Source organism: Brassica rapa, chromosome A06, assembly GCF_000309985.2.
Source record: "Brassica rapa cultivar Chiifu-401-42 chromosome A06, CAAS_Brap_v3.01, whole genome shotgun sequence".
Classification (NCBI taxonomy): domain Eukaryota; kingdom Viridiplantae; phylum Streptophyta; class Magnoliopsida; order Brassicales; family Brassicaceae; genus Brassica; species Brassica rapa.
In genome coordinates this window covers 23,105,654-23,124,526 of record NC_024800.2, presented here as the reverse complement: position 1 = coordinate 23,124,526, position 18,873 = coordinate 23,105,654, and the positions used below count along the sequence as shown (strand labels likewise).

Below are 18,873 nucleotides of genomic sequence, written 5' to 3'. Positions count from 1 at the left end.
AATGCACAAGCACGAAATATAAATGTATCATTTAAATTTGGAAGGTTGTTACATAATATCTTTTTGGTTTGGAAAAATATTTATTGTTAGGATAATATTAGCTTAATAAAAAAATATCAAGGACCTGGACCTTACACTTCGGTAAGGATAGTTCTGATTCACTATCCTTAAAAAGAGATACAAATATCAGTAACTTGTGTAAAATACATGTATGCGTGGTCGTTAAAAATCAAGCGGTAAACAATAAGAAAATTACTTGTGCGTAGTGACGACAAGACAAAAAAGAAAAATAAACTTGCGTGCGTTAAAGAACAGAGTGAATAAAATTTACGAAAATGCCACTAGAATAGAAGCAAAAGAAGCCTTTCTATTTGTTCACCACCTCCTTGGTTGGTTGCAAGTTGCAATCGTCACCGCCACCACCACAATCCTCCCAACTCCAGGGCTTTCCTAGGGCTTTTCAACCTTCGCGTCTTCCTCACTCTCCAGTTTAGGTCAGTGCTTGTTTCTCGTTTCTCTCTTTCTGTTGATTATCTATCGTTCGTCGTCATGTTCTTCACGATCCTGCTCTCTCTTGTTGCTCGATTTATAAATCTGATTGAAAATTTTAAGCTAATTGGTCTCAAACGCGCAATGATCCATCTATCTACTTGAATCTTGAATCCGAGACTCTGATTATTTCTTCTAATTTTGATTATTGTGTGCAGTTTCCAGATGGCGAGATACGCAGCTGGTACGGTTGATTGTCCAGGCTCACCCAAATCTGTGCGAATCGTTGTGGTTGGTGACAAGGGAACTGGCAAATCCAGCTTGATTGTCGCTGCAGCCTCCGATTCTTTCCCTCCCAATGTCCCTCCTGTTCTCCCTGACACCAATCTTCCCTTGGAGTTCTTCCCTGACGGCGTTCCCGTCACCATTGTCGACACTTCCTCCAGGTAGATTATACATGTTTATGGTTCTTAAGCTGTAGATGAACTGGAAGGAATAGTATTAGCACATATGGTGTTGATATTGGGATAGCAATGTGCCAAGTGTTTAGTTACTGGTTAAAGGGTTTAGGGTATTCATGCTTTCACAGCTTTGTTGATGTGCTTGAAGTGTCTTTTGATATTTCTGCTCGTGGGCTCAGGCCGGAAGATAGGGAGATGGTTGCCGAGGAATTGAGGAATGCAGATGCGGTGGTTTTGACATATGACTGTGGTCGACCTGAGACTCTCGAAGGTTTGAGTACTTACTGGCTTCCAGAGCTTCGGCGGTTAGAGGTTTGCTTTCTTTCTCTCTGTTTTCAGTTTAGTCATGTCGATCTTGCTGTTGTAGTAGGTGTATAATTTTCCTCCTGGTGGTCATGTCACTGTTCTTGTGTAAAAATGTCGAGAAGATTTTTTTGTTACCTAAAGTTTAGCTGTTTCTTATTATGATTGGCTTGTGATATTTTTTGACAGGTAAAAGTTCCTATAATAGTAGCAGGGTGTAAGCTCGACTTGAGAGACGACAATAGCCAAGTCAGCCTCGAACAAGTGATGTCACCTATAATGCATCAGTTTCGGGAGATTGAGACGTGTATCGAGTGTTCTGCCCTGAAGCAACTCCAGGTTTTATAACTTCTGTCTCCCTCTTAAGATATAACATTTGTCTTACCTCAATCATGGCTAAAAGTTGGTTCGGGGTAGGTAACTTTCAAGGATTTTCTTACTAAGAAATTTCAAGGATTTTAGTTGCGCTAACTTTTTGCTGTAAAGTGGTTACTATTGTGATTGAATTGCACTTGTATTGGGGATGAATTGTAATGCATAGTCAGAAAACAACTAGATGAGAGTTATAAATTATATTTCAGGCCTGAACTGTCATCCTAATAAAAAAATTTCCTGTAGGCACAAGAAGTTTTCTATTATGCACAAAAAACAGTCCTTCACCCAACAGGACCTCTGTTCGATCAAGAGTCCCAGTCATTGAAACCCCGGTGTGTAAGGGCTTTGAAGCGTATCTTTATACTCTGTGACCATGACAGAGATGGTGCTCTTAGCGAGGCTGAGTTAAATGATTTTCAGGTTCTTTTTTCTCTTCTTGTGTTTCATGTGTTTTAGCTATTTCTTAATCGTATTGGCTCTGGTCTGTCCTTCAGATCTTTTAAAAGAAGTTATGATTCTCTTATCCCGATGACGCATCTAATAGCTGTTTCAAAATAGGTCAAGTGTTTCCATGCACCATTGCAACCTTCTGAAATTGAAGGTGTTAAGAGGGTTGTGCAAGAAAAGTTGCCCGAAGGTGTGAATGAAAGAGGACTGACAGTGACCGGCTTCCTGTTTCTGCATGCACTTTTTATTGAGAAAGGGAGGCTCGAGACAACATGGACTGTACTTCGGAAGTTTGGGTATAACAATGATATAAGACTCGCTGATGAATTGCTTCCACCTTCATTATTCAAGCGAGCACCTGATCAGGTAAAATTGCACAAACGGAATCCATTACTGGAGTCATTGGGTTTTCTAGTCATCCACAACTGGATGGGCTGTTTATTGAATTCTGTGTTTTTAATTTTAAGAAAAAGACGAATTTGAATGCTTACAAGTTACAATACTGGGATACAGTTACGTACAGCTCACATTAACCTGTCTTCCTTGTCAATGTCCAGCTAATGGTTGTGTTCATTTTTTTCTTTGTAGAGTGTCGAGTTGACGGATGTAGCAATCGACTTCCTGAAAGGAATGTATGTGTTGTTTGATGACGATGGGGTAATTCTCCTTTTTAACTAATGGCTTAAGTTGCAGTTTTTGTAGTTGTCATAATGAATTTTTACTTTGCAGGATAATAATCTGAGACCTCAAGAGATCGAGGATCTTTTTTCAACTGCACCTGAAAGGTACTTTTTCCACCTCGTGAAAGCAAAAAACGTGTAATTTTGATTAATCTCCATTACATTAAAACGCCAAGTGGATGGCAGTCCTTGGACGGAAGCTCCTTATGTGGATGCGGCAGAGAAAACTTCCCTTGGAGGACTATCGTTTGATGCTTTCCTGTCACTGGTTATCAACATTCTCCTCTTTCTCATGCTTAACAACTTAAGAAACATTTTACATGCATTCAAATACATATAATCATTCTCTTTTGTTTCATTTTTACTTTGATTTTGAGAGACTAAAATGTCATGTTATTCTTTCTGTCAGACAGAATTGTTTATGTATCTTTATTCTGTTCATTAATCCAATTCAAAATTTATGTTATCCTAATCTTTCAGTTCTATCTTTGCAGTGGTCACTGATGACACTATTAGAACCGGCTCGGAGTGTGGAACATTTGATTTACATTGGATTCCCGGGTGATCCATCTTCTGCAATTCGTCTTACTAGGAGAAGACGTTTAGATCGCAAAAAGCAACAATGTGAAAGAAAAGTTTTCCAGTGCTTTGTTTTCGGACCCAATAACGCTGGAAAATCTGCATTACTGAATTGCTTTCTTGGAAGGTTTGCCATATTAGCTCTCACCAAAACTTGTTACATTTCCAAAATACAATCAGGATGACATATCCATGTGGTTTACTGTTGTGTCTCTTCATGATCTAGGTCATATGCTGATAACCCGGGATCAACCGCTGATGAGCGCTACGCAGTAAATGTGGTGGATGAATCTGGGGTGAGTGTGATTTCTTATGCAGTTTGTTTTTGTTTTTGTGTATATATTTTGGTTACATTTCCCTTCGCCAATAATGTCTAATGTGCGAAATACAAAACAAGCATGGCAAACTTGAGTGTTAATTTGGGGTCTATCTTTGATGAGTTGTTTCTATTGCCGCATGCATGCGTTTCCAACTAGTGCGTTTTTAACAAAACTGTTCAGATGTGCTACTTTTTTGGCATCTTTTGAGGACACTTTTCTCTTTGTTTCTCATTGCTCATTAATCTGATAATTGCAAATCTCTGGGTGTAGAGTGCAAAGAAAACGCTTGTGATGAGGGAAATTCCAGAAGGTGGAGCTCAAGGGGTATTTTCATCCAAGGAGTCCTTGGCTGCATGTGACATAGCTGTCTTCGTGTATGACAGGTATATTTTGTTCTGTTTGATTGGTTGAAATAGGCTTAAGTAGATGCCTTGTCATTCTCCTTGTACAGCATTCTCCACTTGTAGTTTGTGTGTGACAATTGCGTTAACTGGATGTAAATGTTTGATGTACCTTGACGAGGCTTTGAGTTGCTGTTTGCATTTCCTGACTTATTTTTTCACACCCAGTTCTGATGAGTCGTCATGGAAGAGAGCGACTGAGTTGCTTGTTGAAGTTGCAACTCACGGGGAGGCCACTGGATATGAGGTCCCTTGCCTCATGGTTTCAGCGAAAGACGATCTTGATTCATTCCCGATTTCCATACAAGAATCCACCAGGGTAGGGTCCCTTACCTATGAGTCAATCAAAATAGCTCTCGAATAACTTACAAAGCACCTTACTTATTCACATTGATCTTTCTTGCAGGTGACGCAAGATATGGGAATAGAGCCTCCGGTATCCATCAGCTCCAAATTGGGGGACTTCAACAACTTATTCCGCAAAATATTAACAGCAGCGCAACATCCTCATCTGAGTATTCCAGAGACCGAAGCAGGAAAAAGCCGCAAACATTACAACAGGCTAATCAACCGCTCTCTTATGGCTGTCTCAAGTACGTTTCTTCCATAGTCTTTATTCTTGACACAAGTTTTCTCACAAACAAACCCATAACAAAAAAGCTTCAGACAAAAAAAAAATGATTGCTGAAATCTCCTTTTAAATTTGTAAACAGTTGGAGCTGCTGCTGTGGTCGTTGGGCTGGCTGCATACCGTGTGTACGCAGCAAGAAAGAGCACTTCTGCCTGAGAAGATTGAGAATGAAGAACCTAATGGTCTCAAGGTGCGAACACTCTTGTTCCGGGTTTGTTTATCATTCCCAAGTTTCTTACCAGAGTATTGTTTTTTTAGAAGTTTAATGGAAATGGGGCTTTGAAGTGATGGTTGAAGATCTGTAGGAACACAAACATTTTAGGGACAGAAAAAGAGAACATGGTCAAATATACTGTGTTGAGTTTCTTCAATAACAAAACGAACTTCTTGTCTCCTTGATGGTTATTCTTATTTTTGGCATGCTCTGTTCTACAAATCAACAAGCAACAACAGTTTAAAAATCAACACCCGGACTTTTATCAAATCTCATACCAGAGACAACTTTGGTTCATCCTGCTACTGTGTATTGCAGCTCATGTAGACAAATAAAGATGTCATATTATGTTATAAAATGGAGGCAATCGTTCAAATGTTTAAAAATTCACTTCTTGTTTGTTTAGAGCATGAAATAAGAGATTGACTTTTTATTGGTACAAAATGTAAATATTTGTAATGTTGCGGACCAAATAGTAATATCTGAGAATGGTAAATTATCCACATGGAAAAGAGTGCCTGATCTCTTCCTGTGGATCTCAGAAAAAATGACGTAAGCAATATGTAAGAAAAGTACAGATAACTAACTGTTCAGTATGAATAATTATTGTAACCTATTAAAAGAAATGATCATCACGGCTCATGAGTCCACTCCGACCAAACATACTTAATTTAGCATTCATAATCCAACGTTGATCTTCTGCTATATAAGTAGTGTTCACCTTTTTTTATTTTTTTTTTACACTGAAATGTTTTGATAGAATGTTATTTATGTCGTGAAGAAGCAATCGGTGGCTTAATATTATTATTATCTCAAAAAGTTTCTGGAGAGTTAAAAAGAAAAACTCATCCACGATGGAGTTTTCTTCACCGGCACAACGTCGTCTCCAGACCCTCCGCTCTCACCTTGATTCTTCTCAGGCTGATGATCAACTCTCTCTCTTCCTCAACGCCACCGCTTCTGCGGCACCCTTCTCTAACGGTGAGGACCCTATATATGTTTACAACTTCTTTTTTTTTTGACTAATATACGTTTACAACTTTTACGTTTAATATCTTTGATCTCTCTGTTTGTTTACCATTGAGATTGAGCTTTTCATTTTTTTCTATAGAGGATAGCTACAGCGTTGTGCTTCCAGAAAAGCTGGACACTGGAATTTGGAATGTCCACAGGTCAACACACTTTGAGATATTGTTGTTTTTGTTACGTACCTTTGGTTTTAACGAGCGTGTATGTGCTTATGATTATTATTATGGTGCAATTTCTGTTTTGTCCGTGCCAGATCTGCGAAGTCGCCTACCAAGCTCTTTAGCAGATTCCCGAATCATCCTGAAATAGGGACTCTGCACGACAACTTTGTGTAAGTACTACTCTTTAACCTTTGTTCAAATAATCGGTTAGTTTATGATCTAACGCTGGAAAATTGTTCTGTTTTTGTGGAATATTCAGACATGCTGTTGAAACATATCCTGATAACAAGTATCTTGGTACACGAGCTCGCCCTGATGGAACCATTGGAGAGTAAGTTTTTGAAAAACTCTTCTTTTAACTAACTTTTGAGCTGTGGTATGTTTATGTTTATCATGTGATGTGTTTTTGTGTTTGAAGGTACACATGGATGACATATGCGGAAACAGCTTCTGCTAGACAAGCCATAGGTTCAGGACTTATATATAATGGAATTAATCATGTAACTTTTCTTCTTCTTTGAATATGGAATATATAGCGAGCTGCATTCAACGTTTCTAGTTTTATTGATCCGTATGGTTTTGTCTTAAGACTTGAATTTAATGGAACAGGGAGCTTGCGTTGGGCTCTATTTTATCAACAGACCAGAGTGGTTGGCTGTTGATCATGCTTGTGCAGCCTATTCATTCATCTCTGTTCCTTTATACGATACACTTGGTACCTCATCTTATAACTGTTTGGAGGTTTGAAAGAAATTGTATTTTCTTAAATATGATTTTCTGTGTCACACAGGTCCAGACGCTGTTAAGTTTGTTGTGAATCATGCTACTCTTCAGGCCATCTTTTGTGTACCACAAACCTTAAATACCGTAAGTGTTGTTTTTATTTGTTCCATTATCTTATGAGAATCAGTCGAAGTGGTCTAGACTGTATTTTTTTTAATAATGGGGGAACTATGCAGTTGCTAAGCTTCCTATCCGAAATCCCAACCATTCGTCTTGTCGTGGTATGTACTTCTTAAATTTGTAATTTCAGCAAGTTTTTATAAATAATTAGCACTTATTTATCTTTATCTGCACCTGTGATAAGGTGGTGGGAGGGGCTGATGAGAACTTGCCATCACTTCCTCCAGGTTCTGGAGTCAAAATTGTATCATACCAAAAGCTATTGAGTCAGGTACCCTTGTACAATGTGTTGTTTGTATTGGTCATTAGCTTTATGAATAGTTATTCCTTGTCTGGTAGTTAGAGAGACTTCATGTTGCTACTGATTTTTTTTTTAGGGTCGCAGTAGCGTACATCCATTTTCCCCTCCAAAGCCTGAAGACATTGCAACCATATGCTACACAAGTGGAACCACAGGAACACCAAAGGTGAGTTGTTGTCACCAGTTTCTGAAGCCTTATGTGTGTTTTCTTTGTTCTTCTAGTTGTATTGATGCTGGAAAAAACATGGTGAATGAATCACTTTTGAAGCTAAAACACACTTCACAATATACTTGTTTTTATATGAAGGGTGCTATGTTGAGTCATGAAAACTTGATATCAAATGTCGCCGGTTCCAGCTTGTCAATAAATTTCTTACCTGATGACATGTGAGTTGAAAATTTTCCCTTCACTATTTTATATTCTGTAGTTTAACCATTTCCTTATAATGGAAGATCTTTAACTGAGATGTCTTCTGTCCTTATAGTTACATATCATATCTTCCGTTGGCGCACATATATGAACGTTCAAACCAGATAATGGGGGTGTATGGTGGTGTTTCCATCGGTTTCTATCAGGGAGTATGTCAAGCTCATCTCTTGTGACATATTGAGATGCCCGTTGTAGTACAGAGTCAGACTAATTTAGATATTAACAGGATATCATGAAACTGATGGATGATTTGGCTGTGCTAAGGCCAACAGTATTCTGCAGTGTCCCTCGCTTATATAATCGAGTCTATGATGGGTAAGTCACCCTTATGTCCCATGTAATTGAGGAGTTATGTGGTTCTATGTGCTAAGTTTTTTTTTTATCTTTACAGGATTACAAGTGCGGTAAAATCATCCGGGGTTACAAAAAGAAGGCTTTTCCAACTTGCCTATAACTCAAAGAAGAAGGCAATCTTAAATGGTAGTGTGTGATAATAGTAACAGTTTTAAAAAGTGAATTAAGTATGCCTTTTGTTAAGCTTTCTGCATGTGTTCTTTAGGAAGGAGTCCATCTCCACTTTGGGACAAACTGGTGTTCAACAAAATAAAGGAAAAGCTCGGTGGACGTGTTCGGTTCATGGGGTCTGGTGCTTCTCCACTGTCACCCGATGTCATGGATTTCTTGAGAGTGTAAGTTTTCTTTGCGGTTGTAACGTGATTCACTCTCACTGGTTTCTAAGAATCGTTTAACAAAAATAAAATATGGTCTTTGCTTCATCATCATGATGTACAGATGCTTTGGATGTTCGGTCCGTGAAGGGTATGGCATGACCGAGACTTCGTGTGTCATAAGCTCTATGGATGAAGGTGACAATTTATCTGGCCATGTCGGATCTCCTAATCCAGCGTGTGGTAAGAAGCAGAATACAGTATGGAGAAGAATTTTTAATCAAATATGTATTGATATGAGTACTGGTTAATGTATAATTGATTTTTTTTTTGTCAGAGGTAAAACTTGTGGACGTTCCTGAAATGAATTACACATCGGAAGATCAACCATACCCACGTGGTGAAATCTGTGTTAGAGGGCCAATCATCTTTAAAGGCTATTACAAAGATGAAGAACAAACGTAACTCATTTTCTTCATTATTGCGTTATATGCATATAGATAAGTAAACTTGGGCCTTGACACATTTTAGCTGAGCAGGAAAGAAATTATGGACGTGGATGGCTGGCTACACACGGGAGATATTGGCCTGTGGTTACCTGGTGGTCGTCTCAAGATCATCGACAGGTTCTTTTATAAATTCGAAACAATCTTACTGTTTTGATATTTCTTTGGTGGATTATTATGGATATATAGAAGAATTGAAAAATGTTTGTTAAAACTTGCAATGTTCATGACAGGAAGAAAAACATATTTAAGTTGGCACAAGGGGAATATATAGCACCGGAGAAAATCGAAAATGTTTATACGAAATGTAGATTTGTTTCCCAGTGTTTCATACACGGTAATAACAAAAAGACTAAAACACATATGCTTCTTCACTTGTGCTATTTTCTCAACCAAGTCTGAAATGTCTATTAATGTTAGGTGATAGCTTCAATTCCTCTCTAGTGGCTATAGTTGCAGTTGATCCAGATGTTATGAAAGATTGGGCTGCATCAGAAGGCATCAAGGTATTATTATTATTATTATTTATAACCCTCAAGGCTTCTTATTCAGCTCAGCTAAAGAAACCTCTCTTTTTGGTGATTACAGTATGAGAATCTAGCACAGCTTTGTAAAGATCCAAAAGTGAGGAAGGCTGTTCTTGCCGAGATGGACATCGTTGGAAGAGAAGCTCAGGTAAGAACGAACAAAATAAGAGTTAACAATCTCTCATGTCATAAAGAAAACAACAAGCTAACAATTTGTTGTGCTATATAGTTGAGAGGATTTGAGTTTGCAAAGGCTGTGACTTTGGTGCCAGAACCATTCACCTTAGAGAATGGACTTCTAACACCAACATTTAAGGTAAACCAACACCAATATGAATTATTTGAAACCGCAATGAAGTTGGAAATCTCTAATTTCATGTGCTTAAAACTTACAAATTAACAGGTAAAGAGACCACAAGCAAAAGCTTACTTTGCAGAGGCAATATCCAAAATGTATGCGGAAATTGCATCTTCGGACCCTGTGCCTTCTAAACTGTGATGCTCGATATGCATTAGACGCAAAAGTACCTGTTGTAGTCCAAGGGATTGATACAAGATAAAACTACAAAAAAATATGTGATTGGGAGGTAGATTCATAAGAAATAAACCAGATTTTTATGCTGTAATTTTCGTTTATACTATTAAATAAAAAGAAGAAGAGAATGGCTTTATTTCGTTACGATTTCTTTTTGAACCCAATTACTTTAACTTTAATAATTACTTAAATTGTTTATATACTCACTATACTAAAACTAGGATGGATGGATTACAGTATTCATTTTCTAAGAGAATATTGATATTTAACCACAGCTAATAATGATAGTCAATCAAAATGTTCAGAACAACACATGACGATAATCGATAAAAACTCATAATGTATAAAATACTAGGTGCTGAGACTCCGCGCAAGCGCGGAGATGGTTACTTTGGATATCGATGGGGTGGTATGATTTACGGAATGTTAGTGTTATTTAAGATTTATGCAAATTAAAGAATACAATTTATCGGAAATAAGACAACAAAATTGATCCTAGATTTTGACGATTAACTCAAGTTAGAGACATTTCCCAAAACGGAAGGAAAATTCAAAAAGTATAATTAAGGTAAAATATAGAGAATGTGAAAAAAGCCTAAACATGAAATATAGAGCGTGGAACAACGAAAAGGGAAAGAGAAAAAAATGAAGAAGCTTACGTCAGGTATATGAAATTAAAAAGACATATATTGTGACAGCGCAGCACCAACTTATTTGGGGGTCCATATCAAGTTATCAACTCTGTATATATCCGTTGTTTGAATAAATACTCAAAGTTTCAAACTACTTGCATTACAAAATTATTTTATTTTTTTAAAATACACATTGTTTGCTAGTACTTGTTAGGGAGTTCAAGGACCTTAGTAGCATATATTAAAGCTACACTAATCTTCATCGCTAAGATCACACATTGTCTACATCCTCAACGTTAGGATATTCCAAGTAACACTTCTCCTCGTCTTCCTCGTCACGGGTTCCATCTTCATATTGTAAACTCCAAGTAACCATCTTCCAAAACGCAGCACTTCACTTCTCTTCTCTCTTCAGGCTTAGCGGTGGTCTGTGACAAAATCCAGCCGTTGGATTGAAACAGAGCTCTTATATTGGCTTTGTGGTTCATAAGAGTTTCAAGAATGGTGAAACTGGAAGCATCGTGGCGAGTGGCTCCCCTTCTAAGGAGATCTGCCCCCTGTGTGAAATAGTTTAACAAAACATAAAGATTAAAATAGTTTAACAAAACATAAACGAAGGTTGACGTTTTTACATTATGAAAAAGTAATTGTGGGTTTAAAATGTTTGGGCTCAAATTATGTTGGGTTCTATGTCTAAAACATGATTTGAACTTAAAAACTGAAAATAAAAAAAACGTTAGGTTATCTTTCTTTTTTTTTCTCTGTTGTCGGGACAACATCACCTGTGGGATCCCTCGCATGATTAGAGCTTAAGTTTGTGAGATTGGGGAGCGATAATAGTGTGATGCGTTATTGAAGAGGAGTTTACTTACATCAGTTAGGCTTCGTCCGCATCATTCTATTGTCGTTGGTCCTCGGGTGCTTCATCGTCGTTGGAATCTGCAAAAGAAAAGGTTTTAATTTATTAAGTAAGATGTCTTTTATTTCTTTTAGATTCGGTTGCTAAAAACATAATTCATTCAGTTTTCATGTTTTGTTTGGAGATTGCAGGGATGAAACCGTGGATCACAGAATCCTGTAAGAAAAACAGAGAAAAATCATTAGTTGTTCATAAAAAAATCCATAGACAAAACCAAAACAAAAACATGAAGACACGTTTCATATATGTACAAAGAATAAGCAAAGCAGAGTTAAAGTTATAAAAAATAAGTTAGAAACAATCATCACCAGTTCATCAAGGAGGAGAATGGTGATGCCCATAAACTCTCCATTCTTGTTAATGTTCCTGGAATCCTAGAATCGGATGAGCCGACCAACAATGAACTGAGTGGACCTTCCAAGGCGGAGAGAGTTGAAGGTGGAGAAGGGAACGGCGGCAATGGTGGCTGAAGCGGCTGGAGCAGCTGGATAAGTCATTTTCGCGACGGATGTGAGAAAGTAAAGCGAACGGAAAACTGAGAAAGAAAAGTTTGAGACAAGATGGAGCTTATACCTCGAGGAATTCTATATATATGAGAGCTCTGAAGGCGTTAGAGCAGAAACTAAGCGTTTGGTAGGCGCAAAACGTGCGTAGAGCCTTAAAGATCGACCATAATAACTGATTGCCAGAAGGGGAATCGCAAGCGACGAAGGAGATGGTGAAGATGGCGGCTTTCCTAATCTTCTTAGCTTTGTCTGTATCACCACTTTGAGCAGATACAAAGCCTAATAAACAGAAAATCAATAAGCCCAAAGCCCATTTTGTCGAAGTCCATTCGTTACCTATCAATTTAAAAAAAAAAAAGTGGGGTCCATAATGTTATATTAGTTTCCGACCTTCATAATATATATTAGTTTCGGCCATCAATGTACAAAGTATCCTTTAGTGCAATGGTATAATTGTGGATGTTTATATTTCAATAACCTGGGTTCGAGCCATATATTTGATATTTTTTCACTTTTAAAAAATGGGATCCACAGACCGCTGACGTGTCGCATCAGGGGGAGAGAAACTCTCCTATTATATAATAGATTATGAGTTTTTGTTTGAAAAAAACAACATATAATAGTTTTCTATTAATTTACAGATTTCATTTAAGTAATGTATTGGTTGCAATTGTTTCTTTGACAGATAACCATGTGTCTTTCTAGTTTCTAAGTTACAAAATGTGACTTTGGAATCAAATTAAATTAATTAATATATTAAAAATCATTAAATTTATTAAAATATTTAGCTATTTTTTTCTTTTACAGTTTTTAAATAGTTTACAATATCTTTCCATAATAAAACTCCTACTATTTGTATCACATTTGATAAAAAATATTGTGATAAATACATTAAAAATGTTTACATATAAAATATTTTTAAAGAAAGTACGAGAGCTGACAAAAAAAAAAAAAGAATAGCAAATATACGCAATAAGATTTTCCATTTTTCATACGGGTATTTTCAAATATGATCGCATGTTGCCGTTACTACAAACCCTAAGTGAAAATCAAGAACATCTAACGGTGCATATACCGAGAAGCCACGTGGACGCTTCAGATCCCACGCGTTAGATATGAAAAGGAGAATGCCTATTGGCTCTCTCTCTCTCTCAACTCTGGAGTCGTCGTCCTTTTATTCAAGTTTCGCGGCAACGCCTCTCTCCCCTCTCTCTCTCTGTCTCTTCCTTCATCTCCCAAATAATCTTTTTTTCTTTTTCAATCTCTCTCTCTCTCTTTTAAAAAACTTCTTTCGAAATTTCTCACGATCTCTCCAAGAAGCTTCTCAAAAGCTTTTCTCTCATCCGAGCTCTACTCCGTGTGGTTCAACGCAGATTCTCTTTGAGCTGCGTTACTCGGGTGAGTGGATCTGTTCTGATCTAGGGTTCTTAGAGGGGTTTTAAGCAGAACTAATTGGGTATTTTTCGAACTTTGGATTACTTGATTTGGGGGAAGATTCTGCTTGATTTCGATTTCGAAGTTGGATTACTTTCAAATTACAAATTTGTTGAAAATTGTGATTCATGTTTCTTCTTGCGTTTTTTTCTTTTTTCGAAATCTCAATCCGAATCTGGGTCTTGTTCTCTTTTGAATCTCCCCCTCAAGTTGATTTCGATCCTCTTGGATTTGGTTTTATTTTACTGATGACTGCAAAATTGTAAAGTAAAGGTGTTGAATTGGATTGGGGAATTTGGTTGAAGGGAGAAGAGGATATGGCGCCGAGGAGTGTGAACAAGCGCGTCACCAAAGAAGCCTCCTCCTCTCCAGATATAGACAAAGTCAAGCAACGTGTGAGTTTTTTTTTCCGCATTGACCTAATCTTATATCTTATTAAAAGATTTTAACTTTCTCTTTTTTTTTTTTTTTTTTTACTATGGGTTTTTCAAATTTTTAGAAGAAGAAGTTGACTGACAAGTTGGGACCTCAGTGGACGAAAGGTGAGCTTGAGCGTTTCTATGATGCCTATCGGAAGCACGGCAGAGACTGGAAAAAGGTAACAACAGTATATGGTTACTTTCTCTACTTTTGTATGACTTCAAAGTCTCTTAACACTACTTCGTTGCTGCTTAGGTAGCTGCTTCAGTGCGGAGTAACCGGTCTGCTGATATGGTGGAAGCCCTTTTTTCTATGAATCGGGTATGAGTACAAGAATATCTCACTTTCTCTAAGCTTACTTCTAACCTTAAAACGAAATTAGGTGAATAATGAATGCCTTCTTACATTTGATTTTGCCTTTTTCTTTTTTTCAGGCATATTTGTCCCTGCCCGAGGGAACTGCGTCTGTAGCTGGTCTCATTGCAATGATGACTGACCATTACAGCGTCATAGTGAGTCCATTTGTTTTATTACGGCTGCAACACCTTAGAAATGGGTTCACATTGTCTGTTTAGTAAAGTTGTGTACATGCATTTTTGTAGGAGGAGAGCGAAAGTGAAGGAGAAGGCCACGGTGCTTCTGGAGTATCGAGGAAATATCAGAAGCGCAAACGTGCTAAAGTTCCGCCTAGTGATGTTCGAGAAGAAGTTATCTCACCACATTCAATTGCATCAACGGAAGGATGCCTCTCATTTTTGAAGACGACACAAGTTTATGGTACAATCATTAAATCAGTTTCCTGTAATTTATGGCTTAATTCTGTGGAATTATAGGGTATATTTATAGCCTTAATCAAATATTTATAGAGTAGCTATCTGTGGATAATACATGTAAAATGAATATGTTCAAGAATGTATAATAATTTGTTACCGTTACGTTATGCAGGAAGGGAGCGACGTGCCACTGGTAAACGTACACCTCGGTTTCTTGTACCAAGTGCAGACCAGAGGGATGATACACAAGGTTCAACGCCACCAAATAAAAGAGCCAAGAAACAACTTGAGGCTGATGCTGATGATGATGATGATGATGATGATATACTAGCATTAGCATTGGCAAATGCATCGACAAGGGTTGGAGGGTCTCCATATAGAAGACCAGACACCACGCCAAATGTGAAAATGGTATCTCTATATCTCTAGATTTTTTAAGGTTTATTATGTCATGATTCATTTACAATAACGATTCTACTCTTTGGGTTTTGCCAGTCACAAGCTAAGGAAGCTCAATCCAAGCACCAAGCTAGCTCCATGTCTAGGAATGTGGTGAGAATAAGCCGAGATAGGAGGCACATTAAGAGATCTCCAGATAGAGATGGTGCCTTGTTGATGGATATAGAAGGGGTTGGTAACGCGGAGGTTCCTCGGAAGGAGAAAAATGTCAGAACTGTAGAAGCAGAAGGAGATACTTCTGATGATAGCGGAGAAGCATGCAACGCCCCAAGAGGTAATATTTTCACTAGATAGCCAAAAAAAGCTAATAAGAAACTATTTTATGGAAGTAAAACCATAGGTCCAGTAATAGTCCCTTTTTATAGTTTTGTCATAGATGTGAAATTTCGATTATTACTATACCACATTGTCTTCCTAACCTAAAGGCCTTCATTTTTTATATGTAGATGGATTAGAAGCTCTGCATGCATTGGCTGACTTGTCAGCTTTACTGACTCCGGGTGGTTTGATGGAATCAGGTGAGGATCGAATACTTTTATATTCTGCAGCTTTAACATCTTACCTCTCTTTATTTATTTCTAATGTTTATATTTGGATCCAGAATCATCTGCGGAGTTGAAAGAAGAAAGAGTAGCTAACACTCGGGAAACCGTATCCAGTAGCCATACCAGAGAAAAGGCAAAACAAGCAGGACGAGAAGACCATAGTGTCCTACATGTAATTTCAGCTGCTGATAGTAGAAAACCGAAGTCTGCGCAGGAACTCGTTGATGGTAATGCTGTTCCCATAGGGGAACTTGACACTTCAAGAAGAAAACGTAAACCTCTACATAATAAGGTATTTGGTTATCTATATATGTGCAAAAAAAAAAAAAACGCTTCTCTCCTATTTGGTAGTTTTTTGCTTGAATTTAATCTTACTCTGTCTGATATGTGGTTGGTTGTCCACAATGCAATTGTAGGATCATTGACAAAGTATTTTGATCAAAAACACTTATGCTTTGTTTATTGCATTGCAGGAATCGGCTGAAGATGATAATTTGAAGACTTCGATCAACGCCAGACGTGTTGGTCAAGGTCCAGCAAAGCAGCAGAAAACAGCAAAGACATCGGAAGAATCTTGTTCAACTAGTGATAAGAAAATAACAAGACCAAATGAAGCAGTGTCAGCTACACAAGTTTCAGGTTCGGGTCCAGCGAGCTTGCCGCAGAAACCACCAAACAGGCGTAAGATTAGTTTGAAGAAAAGTTTACAAGAAAGAACTAAATCTTCTGAAACCACTCACAACAAGTCACATAGTTACGAAATAGATCCAGAACATGAGCTACTAAAGGTGGGAGTCTCTAACTTCATTTTTCTCTTAGGACGCATTAAAAACCTGTTAACTTATTTGCTTTTATTCCATTTTACAGGACAAGGTTTCGACTTGTCTATCACATCCATTGGTACGTCGAAGGTGCATATTCGAATGGTTCTATAGTGCCATTGACTATCCGTGGTTTGCAAAGATGGAGTTCGTTGATTATCTGAATCACGTGGGTCTTGGTCACGTTCCAAGACTTACTCGTCTTGAATGGAGCGTCATTAAAAGGTTTGTTACAGTTCCCTTATATATTCAAAGATTTGAAAAGGTTACTCATTCTCTGTATATGTTCAGTTCTCTTGGCAGACCTCGGAGATTCTCTGAGAGATTCGTACATGAAGAGCGGGATAAACTCGAACAATATCGTGAATCTGTGAGAAAGCAATACGCAGAGCTACGTGCAGGTGCTAGAGAAGTGCTTCATACAGATTTGGCCCAGCCTTTATCAGTTGGGAATAGAGTCATTGCCATCCATCCAAAAACACGGGAGATTCGTGATGGCAAGATTCTTACTATTGATCATAACAAGTACAACGTTCTGTTTGATGAGTTGGGAGTCGACGTGGTTATGGTAAATCTCAATCTATAATATTTTATATACTTTTAATCTTATCTCAGATGATTTAACAAATCCTTTTTGTTACAGGACATTGATTGCATGCCTTTAAATCCGTTAGAATATACTCCTGACGGTCTAAGGAGGCAAATGGATAACTGCTTGACTGTATGCGGAGAAGCACAGGTTAGGAAACACCCAAGCTCTGATGCATCTGTTCTGTTCACTCCTTCCGAGCTTGAAAATGTCGAATTTTCTATGAGTCATACTAAGAAAGAGGTAAACAATGACGTTTGAATGGTCTGTTAAACCTTTGATCTTTCTTTTTTGGTTCAGTACATTTTTGGTAGACTCTATGCATAATGCAATAAGTCTCTACAGGATGATAGAGACAGGCGAGTCACTACTGATCAAACGTATAACACAGCCAATCGCAAAGAAAGAAGAGATGAAATTCAACAAGATCTGATGCTGGAGCGTACTTCAGATGCACAGGTAAGGACTATTGGTAAACCAAATGAACTCTGCCTTGGGATTGGTAAATTTAAAAAGTATAAAAGTACTCATTTTGTTTATCCTGTCATGATTCTGGTTTTCAGGAAATGGAGCCAGAAATGCTTGGAATTGTCAGTGGTTCAAGGTCAATAGCACAAGCTATGGTGGATGCAGCTATAAAGGTAGTTATATTATGTGTTGAATTTAGTTGTATTTTTCTGAATACAGAGAACTCAAAGTGATACAAGTCTATGTTTTTGTTTAAATTGGTTTCACTGTTGGGGTTGTAGGCTGCATCTTCTGTGATGGATGACAAAGACGCAGGGAAGATGGTCATACAAGCTTTAGACTCAATCGGCGAACATCATCAGCCATTAGATAACTCTATAGTGTCTCGTATGAAGCATCAAGACCAAGCCAATGGCAGCTTGGATCATCATCATCAAAACCGGTCTCCCTCAAACACAGGAGAAGCCATGAATGAAGGATTGATGGGATCAGGGAAAAACGAAACGCAAATGGATTCAGAGCTGATCAGCTCTTGTGTTGCAACTTGGCTCATGATTCAGGTAAATTAAGAGGAAACTTAAAATAAAAGTCTAATGTAAATCAAGAATACAAACTTTGAGGTTTATTTCTCACATAGAGGGTAATGGGGGTATTGATTTGAACTTTTATAAATGACTGCAGAAGTGCACAGAGAAGCAGTACCCACCAGGGGACGTGGCTCAGGTGATGGAGACAGCAGTGAGTAGCTTGCAGCCGCGGTGTCCGCAGAACATGCCGATCTACAGAGAAATACAGACTTGCATGGGATGGATCAAGAATCAAATCATGGCTCTTGTCAAAACATGAATATATAACTTTTTGAGTTCCTTACAAAATTAACCGTGTATGTATCTATCATCATTTGGAAAAAAGGATAGCAGATTATATAGGTTAGTATAGTTTAAGTTAGTTAATAAATGAACAGCTTCTTGATTGGTTACCATTGATTATGTAATGGAGCTGTATTTTTTTGGTCTTTCTCAGTTTTGTTCTCTTCTCTGCTTGGAGAAAGGAAAAAAAAAACAACATTTATTGGTTCGGTCTGATTCATAAAATTGAAATTGAAACGGTGGTTCAGCTTTATCTCTACTGCCTACTGGTTCTGTCTGATTCAGAAGGAGAACCTCAGTCGATAGTGTGTGTGAATTTGATCGGCATTAACACACTGGTCGATAAAAGAGAGACACTTTTTTTTTGTTGGGTATTGATAAAGAGAGATACTTTGGAACATTCAGAAGTGAGATTTTCGATTTTCGGATCTTTTGAATCAGTGGGAGCTGTTAATCAGCTCAAGTAATGGCGGATTTT

The 18,873-nt window shown here is 37.8% G+C and overlaps 3 protein-coding genes across 7 annotated transcripts; all 3 read left to right on the top strand.

Moving 5' to 3' along the window:
* Window positions 1–271: 271 nt before the first annotated feature.
* Window positions 272–5,147, top strand: LOC103874525 (mitochondrial Rho GTPase 1). Of its 3 annotated transcripts, XM_018652557.2 has the most exons (16): window positions 331–494; window positions 708–935; window positions 1,130–1,262; window positions 1,443–1,592; window positions 1,872–2,048; window positions 2,187–2,441; window positions 2,664–2,732; window positions 2,805–2,860; window positions 2,942–3,023; window positions 3,250–3,461; window positions 3,561–3,630; window positions 3,925–4,037; window positions 4,224–4,374; window positions 4,462–4,648; window positions 4,769–4,876; window positions 4,945–5,122. In XM_018652557.2, the coding sequence occupies exons 2-15, from the start codon at window positions 715–717 to the stop codon at window positions 4,840–4,842; spliced, it is 1,950 nt and encodes a 649-aa protein (XP_018508073.2). In that variant the 5' UTR covers window positions 331–494; window positions 708–714; the 3' UTR covers window positions 4,843–4,876; window positions 4,945–5,122. The 3 variants fall into 3 exon arrangements, with proteins under 3 accessions (XP_018508074.2, XP_018508073.2, XP_033129632.1); XM_018652558.2 differs by having other exon boundaries at window positions 272–494; window positions 715–935; window positions 4,769–5,147; XM_033273741.1 differs by having other exon boundaries at window positions 4,769–5,147.
* Window positions 5,148–5,500: 353 nt separating this feature from the next.
* On the top strand, window positions 5,501–10,107 carry LOC103874524 (long chain acyl-CoA synthetase 7, peroxisomal). The gene is made up of 23 exons (XM_009152950.3): window positions 5,501–5,881; window positions 6,012–6,072; window positions 6,183–6,260; window positions 6,350–6,421; window positions 6,509–6,590; window positions 6,700–6,805; window positions 6,881–6,957; window positions 7,050–7,094; window positions 7,178–7,264; window positions 7,371–7,460; window positions 7,602–7,681; window positions 7,780–7,873; window positions 7,951–8,039; window positions 8,116–8,204; window positions 8,284–8,413; window positions 8,517–8,635; window positions 8,730–8,853; window positions 8,932–9,018; window positions 9,132–9,235; window positions 9,319–9,404; window positions 9,487–9,573; window positions 9,655–9,741; window positions 9,829–10,107. Exons 1-23 carry the CDS (start codon window positions 5,755–5,757, stop codon window positions 9,922–9,924), a joined length of 2,097 nt encoding a protein of 698 aa, XP_009151198.1. The 5' UTR covers window positions 5,501–5,754; the 3' UTR covers window positions 9,925–10,107.
* A 2,776-nt stretch (window positions 10,108–12,883) lies between these two features.
* LOC103874522 (protein ALWAYS EARLY 1) lies at window positions 12,884–18,548 on the top strand. Of its 3 annotated transcripts, none has more exons than XM_009152947.3 (18): window positions 12,884–13,415; window positions 13,725–13,846; window positions 13,951–14,049; window positions 14,127–14,192; window positions 14,306–14,383; window positions 14,474–14,648; window positions 14,817–15,055; window positions 15,140–15,377; window positions 15,550–15,621; window positions 15,705–15,940; window positions 16,122–16,436; window positions 16,516–16,694; window positions 16,761–17,037; window positions 17,113–17,301; window positions 17,404–17,517; window positions 17,622–17,699; window positions 17,808–18,086; window positions 18,208–18,548. In XM_009152947.3, exons 1-18 carry the CDS (start codon window positions 13,133–13,135, stop codon window positions 18,370–18,372), a joined length of 3,204 nt encoding a protein of 1,067 aa, XP_009151195.2. In that variant the 5' UTR covers window positions 12,884–13,132; the 3' UTR covers window positions 18,373–18,548. The 3 variants fall into 3 exon arrangements, with proteins under 3 accessions (XP_009151195.2, XP_018508069.1, XP_009151196.1); XM_018652553.2 differs by having other exon boundaries at window positions 13,186–13,415; window positions 13,757–13,846; XM_009152948.3 differs by having other exon boundaries at window positions 13,189–13,415; window positions 13,720–13,846.
* The last annotated feature ends 325 nt before the right edge of the window (window positions 18,549–18,873 follow it).

Excerpts from the sequence above, each read along its gene's own strand:
- LOC103874522 (XM_009152947.3), top strand. The coding sequence starts at position 13,133 with ATGAAAAGGAGAATGCCTATTGGCTCTCTCTCTCTCTCAACTCTGGAG. Across the intron at positions 15,378-15,549 it reads AGCATGCAACGCCCCAAGAG|ATGGATTAGAAGCTCTGCAT; the intron begins GTAATATTTTCA and ends TTTTATATGTAG. Across the intron at positions 15,941-16,121 it reads GTAAACCTCTACATAATAAG|GAATCGGCTGAAGATGATAA; the intron begins GTATTTGGTTAT and ends ATTGCATTGCAG.
- LOC103874524 (XM_009152950.3), top strand. The coding sequence starts at position 5,755 with ATGGAGTTTTCTTCACCGGCACAACGTCGTCTCCAGACCCTCCGCTCT. Across the intron at positions 6,958-7,049 it reads TACCACAAACCTTAAATACC|TTGCTAAGCTTCCTATCCGA; the intron begins GTAAGTGTTGTT and ends GGAACTATGCAG. Across the intron at positions 9,236-9,318 it reads TTCCCAGTGTTTCATACACG|GTGATAGCTTCAATTCCTCT; the intron begins GTAATAACAAAA and ends TATTAATGTTAG.
- LOC103874525 (XM_018652558.2), top strand. The coding sequence starts at position 715 with ATGGCGAGATACGCAGCTGGTACGGTTGATTGTCCAGGCTCACCCAAA. Across the intron at positions 936-1,129 it reads ATTGTCGACACTTCCTCCAG|GCCGGAAGATAGGGAGATGG; the intron begins GTAGATTATACA and ends TCGTGGGCTCAG. Across the intron at positions 2,861-2,941 it reads TTTTCAACTGCACCTGAAAG|TCCTTGGACGGAAGCTCCTT; the intron begins GTACTTTTTCCA and ends AGTGGATGGCAG.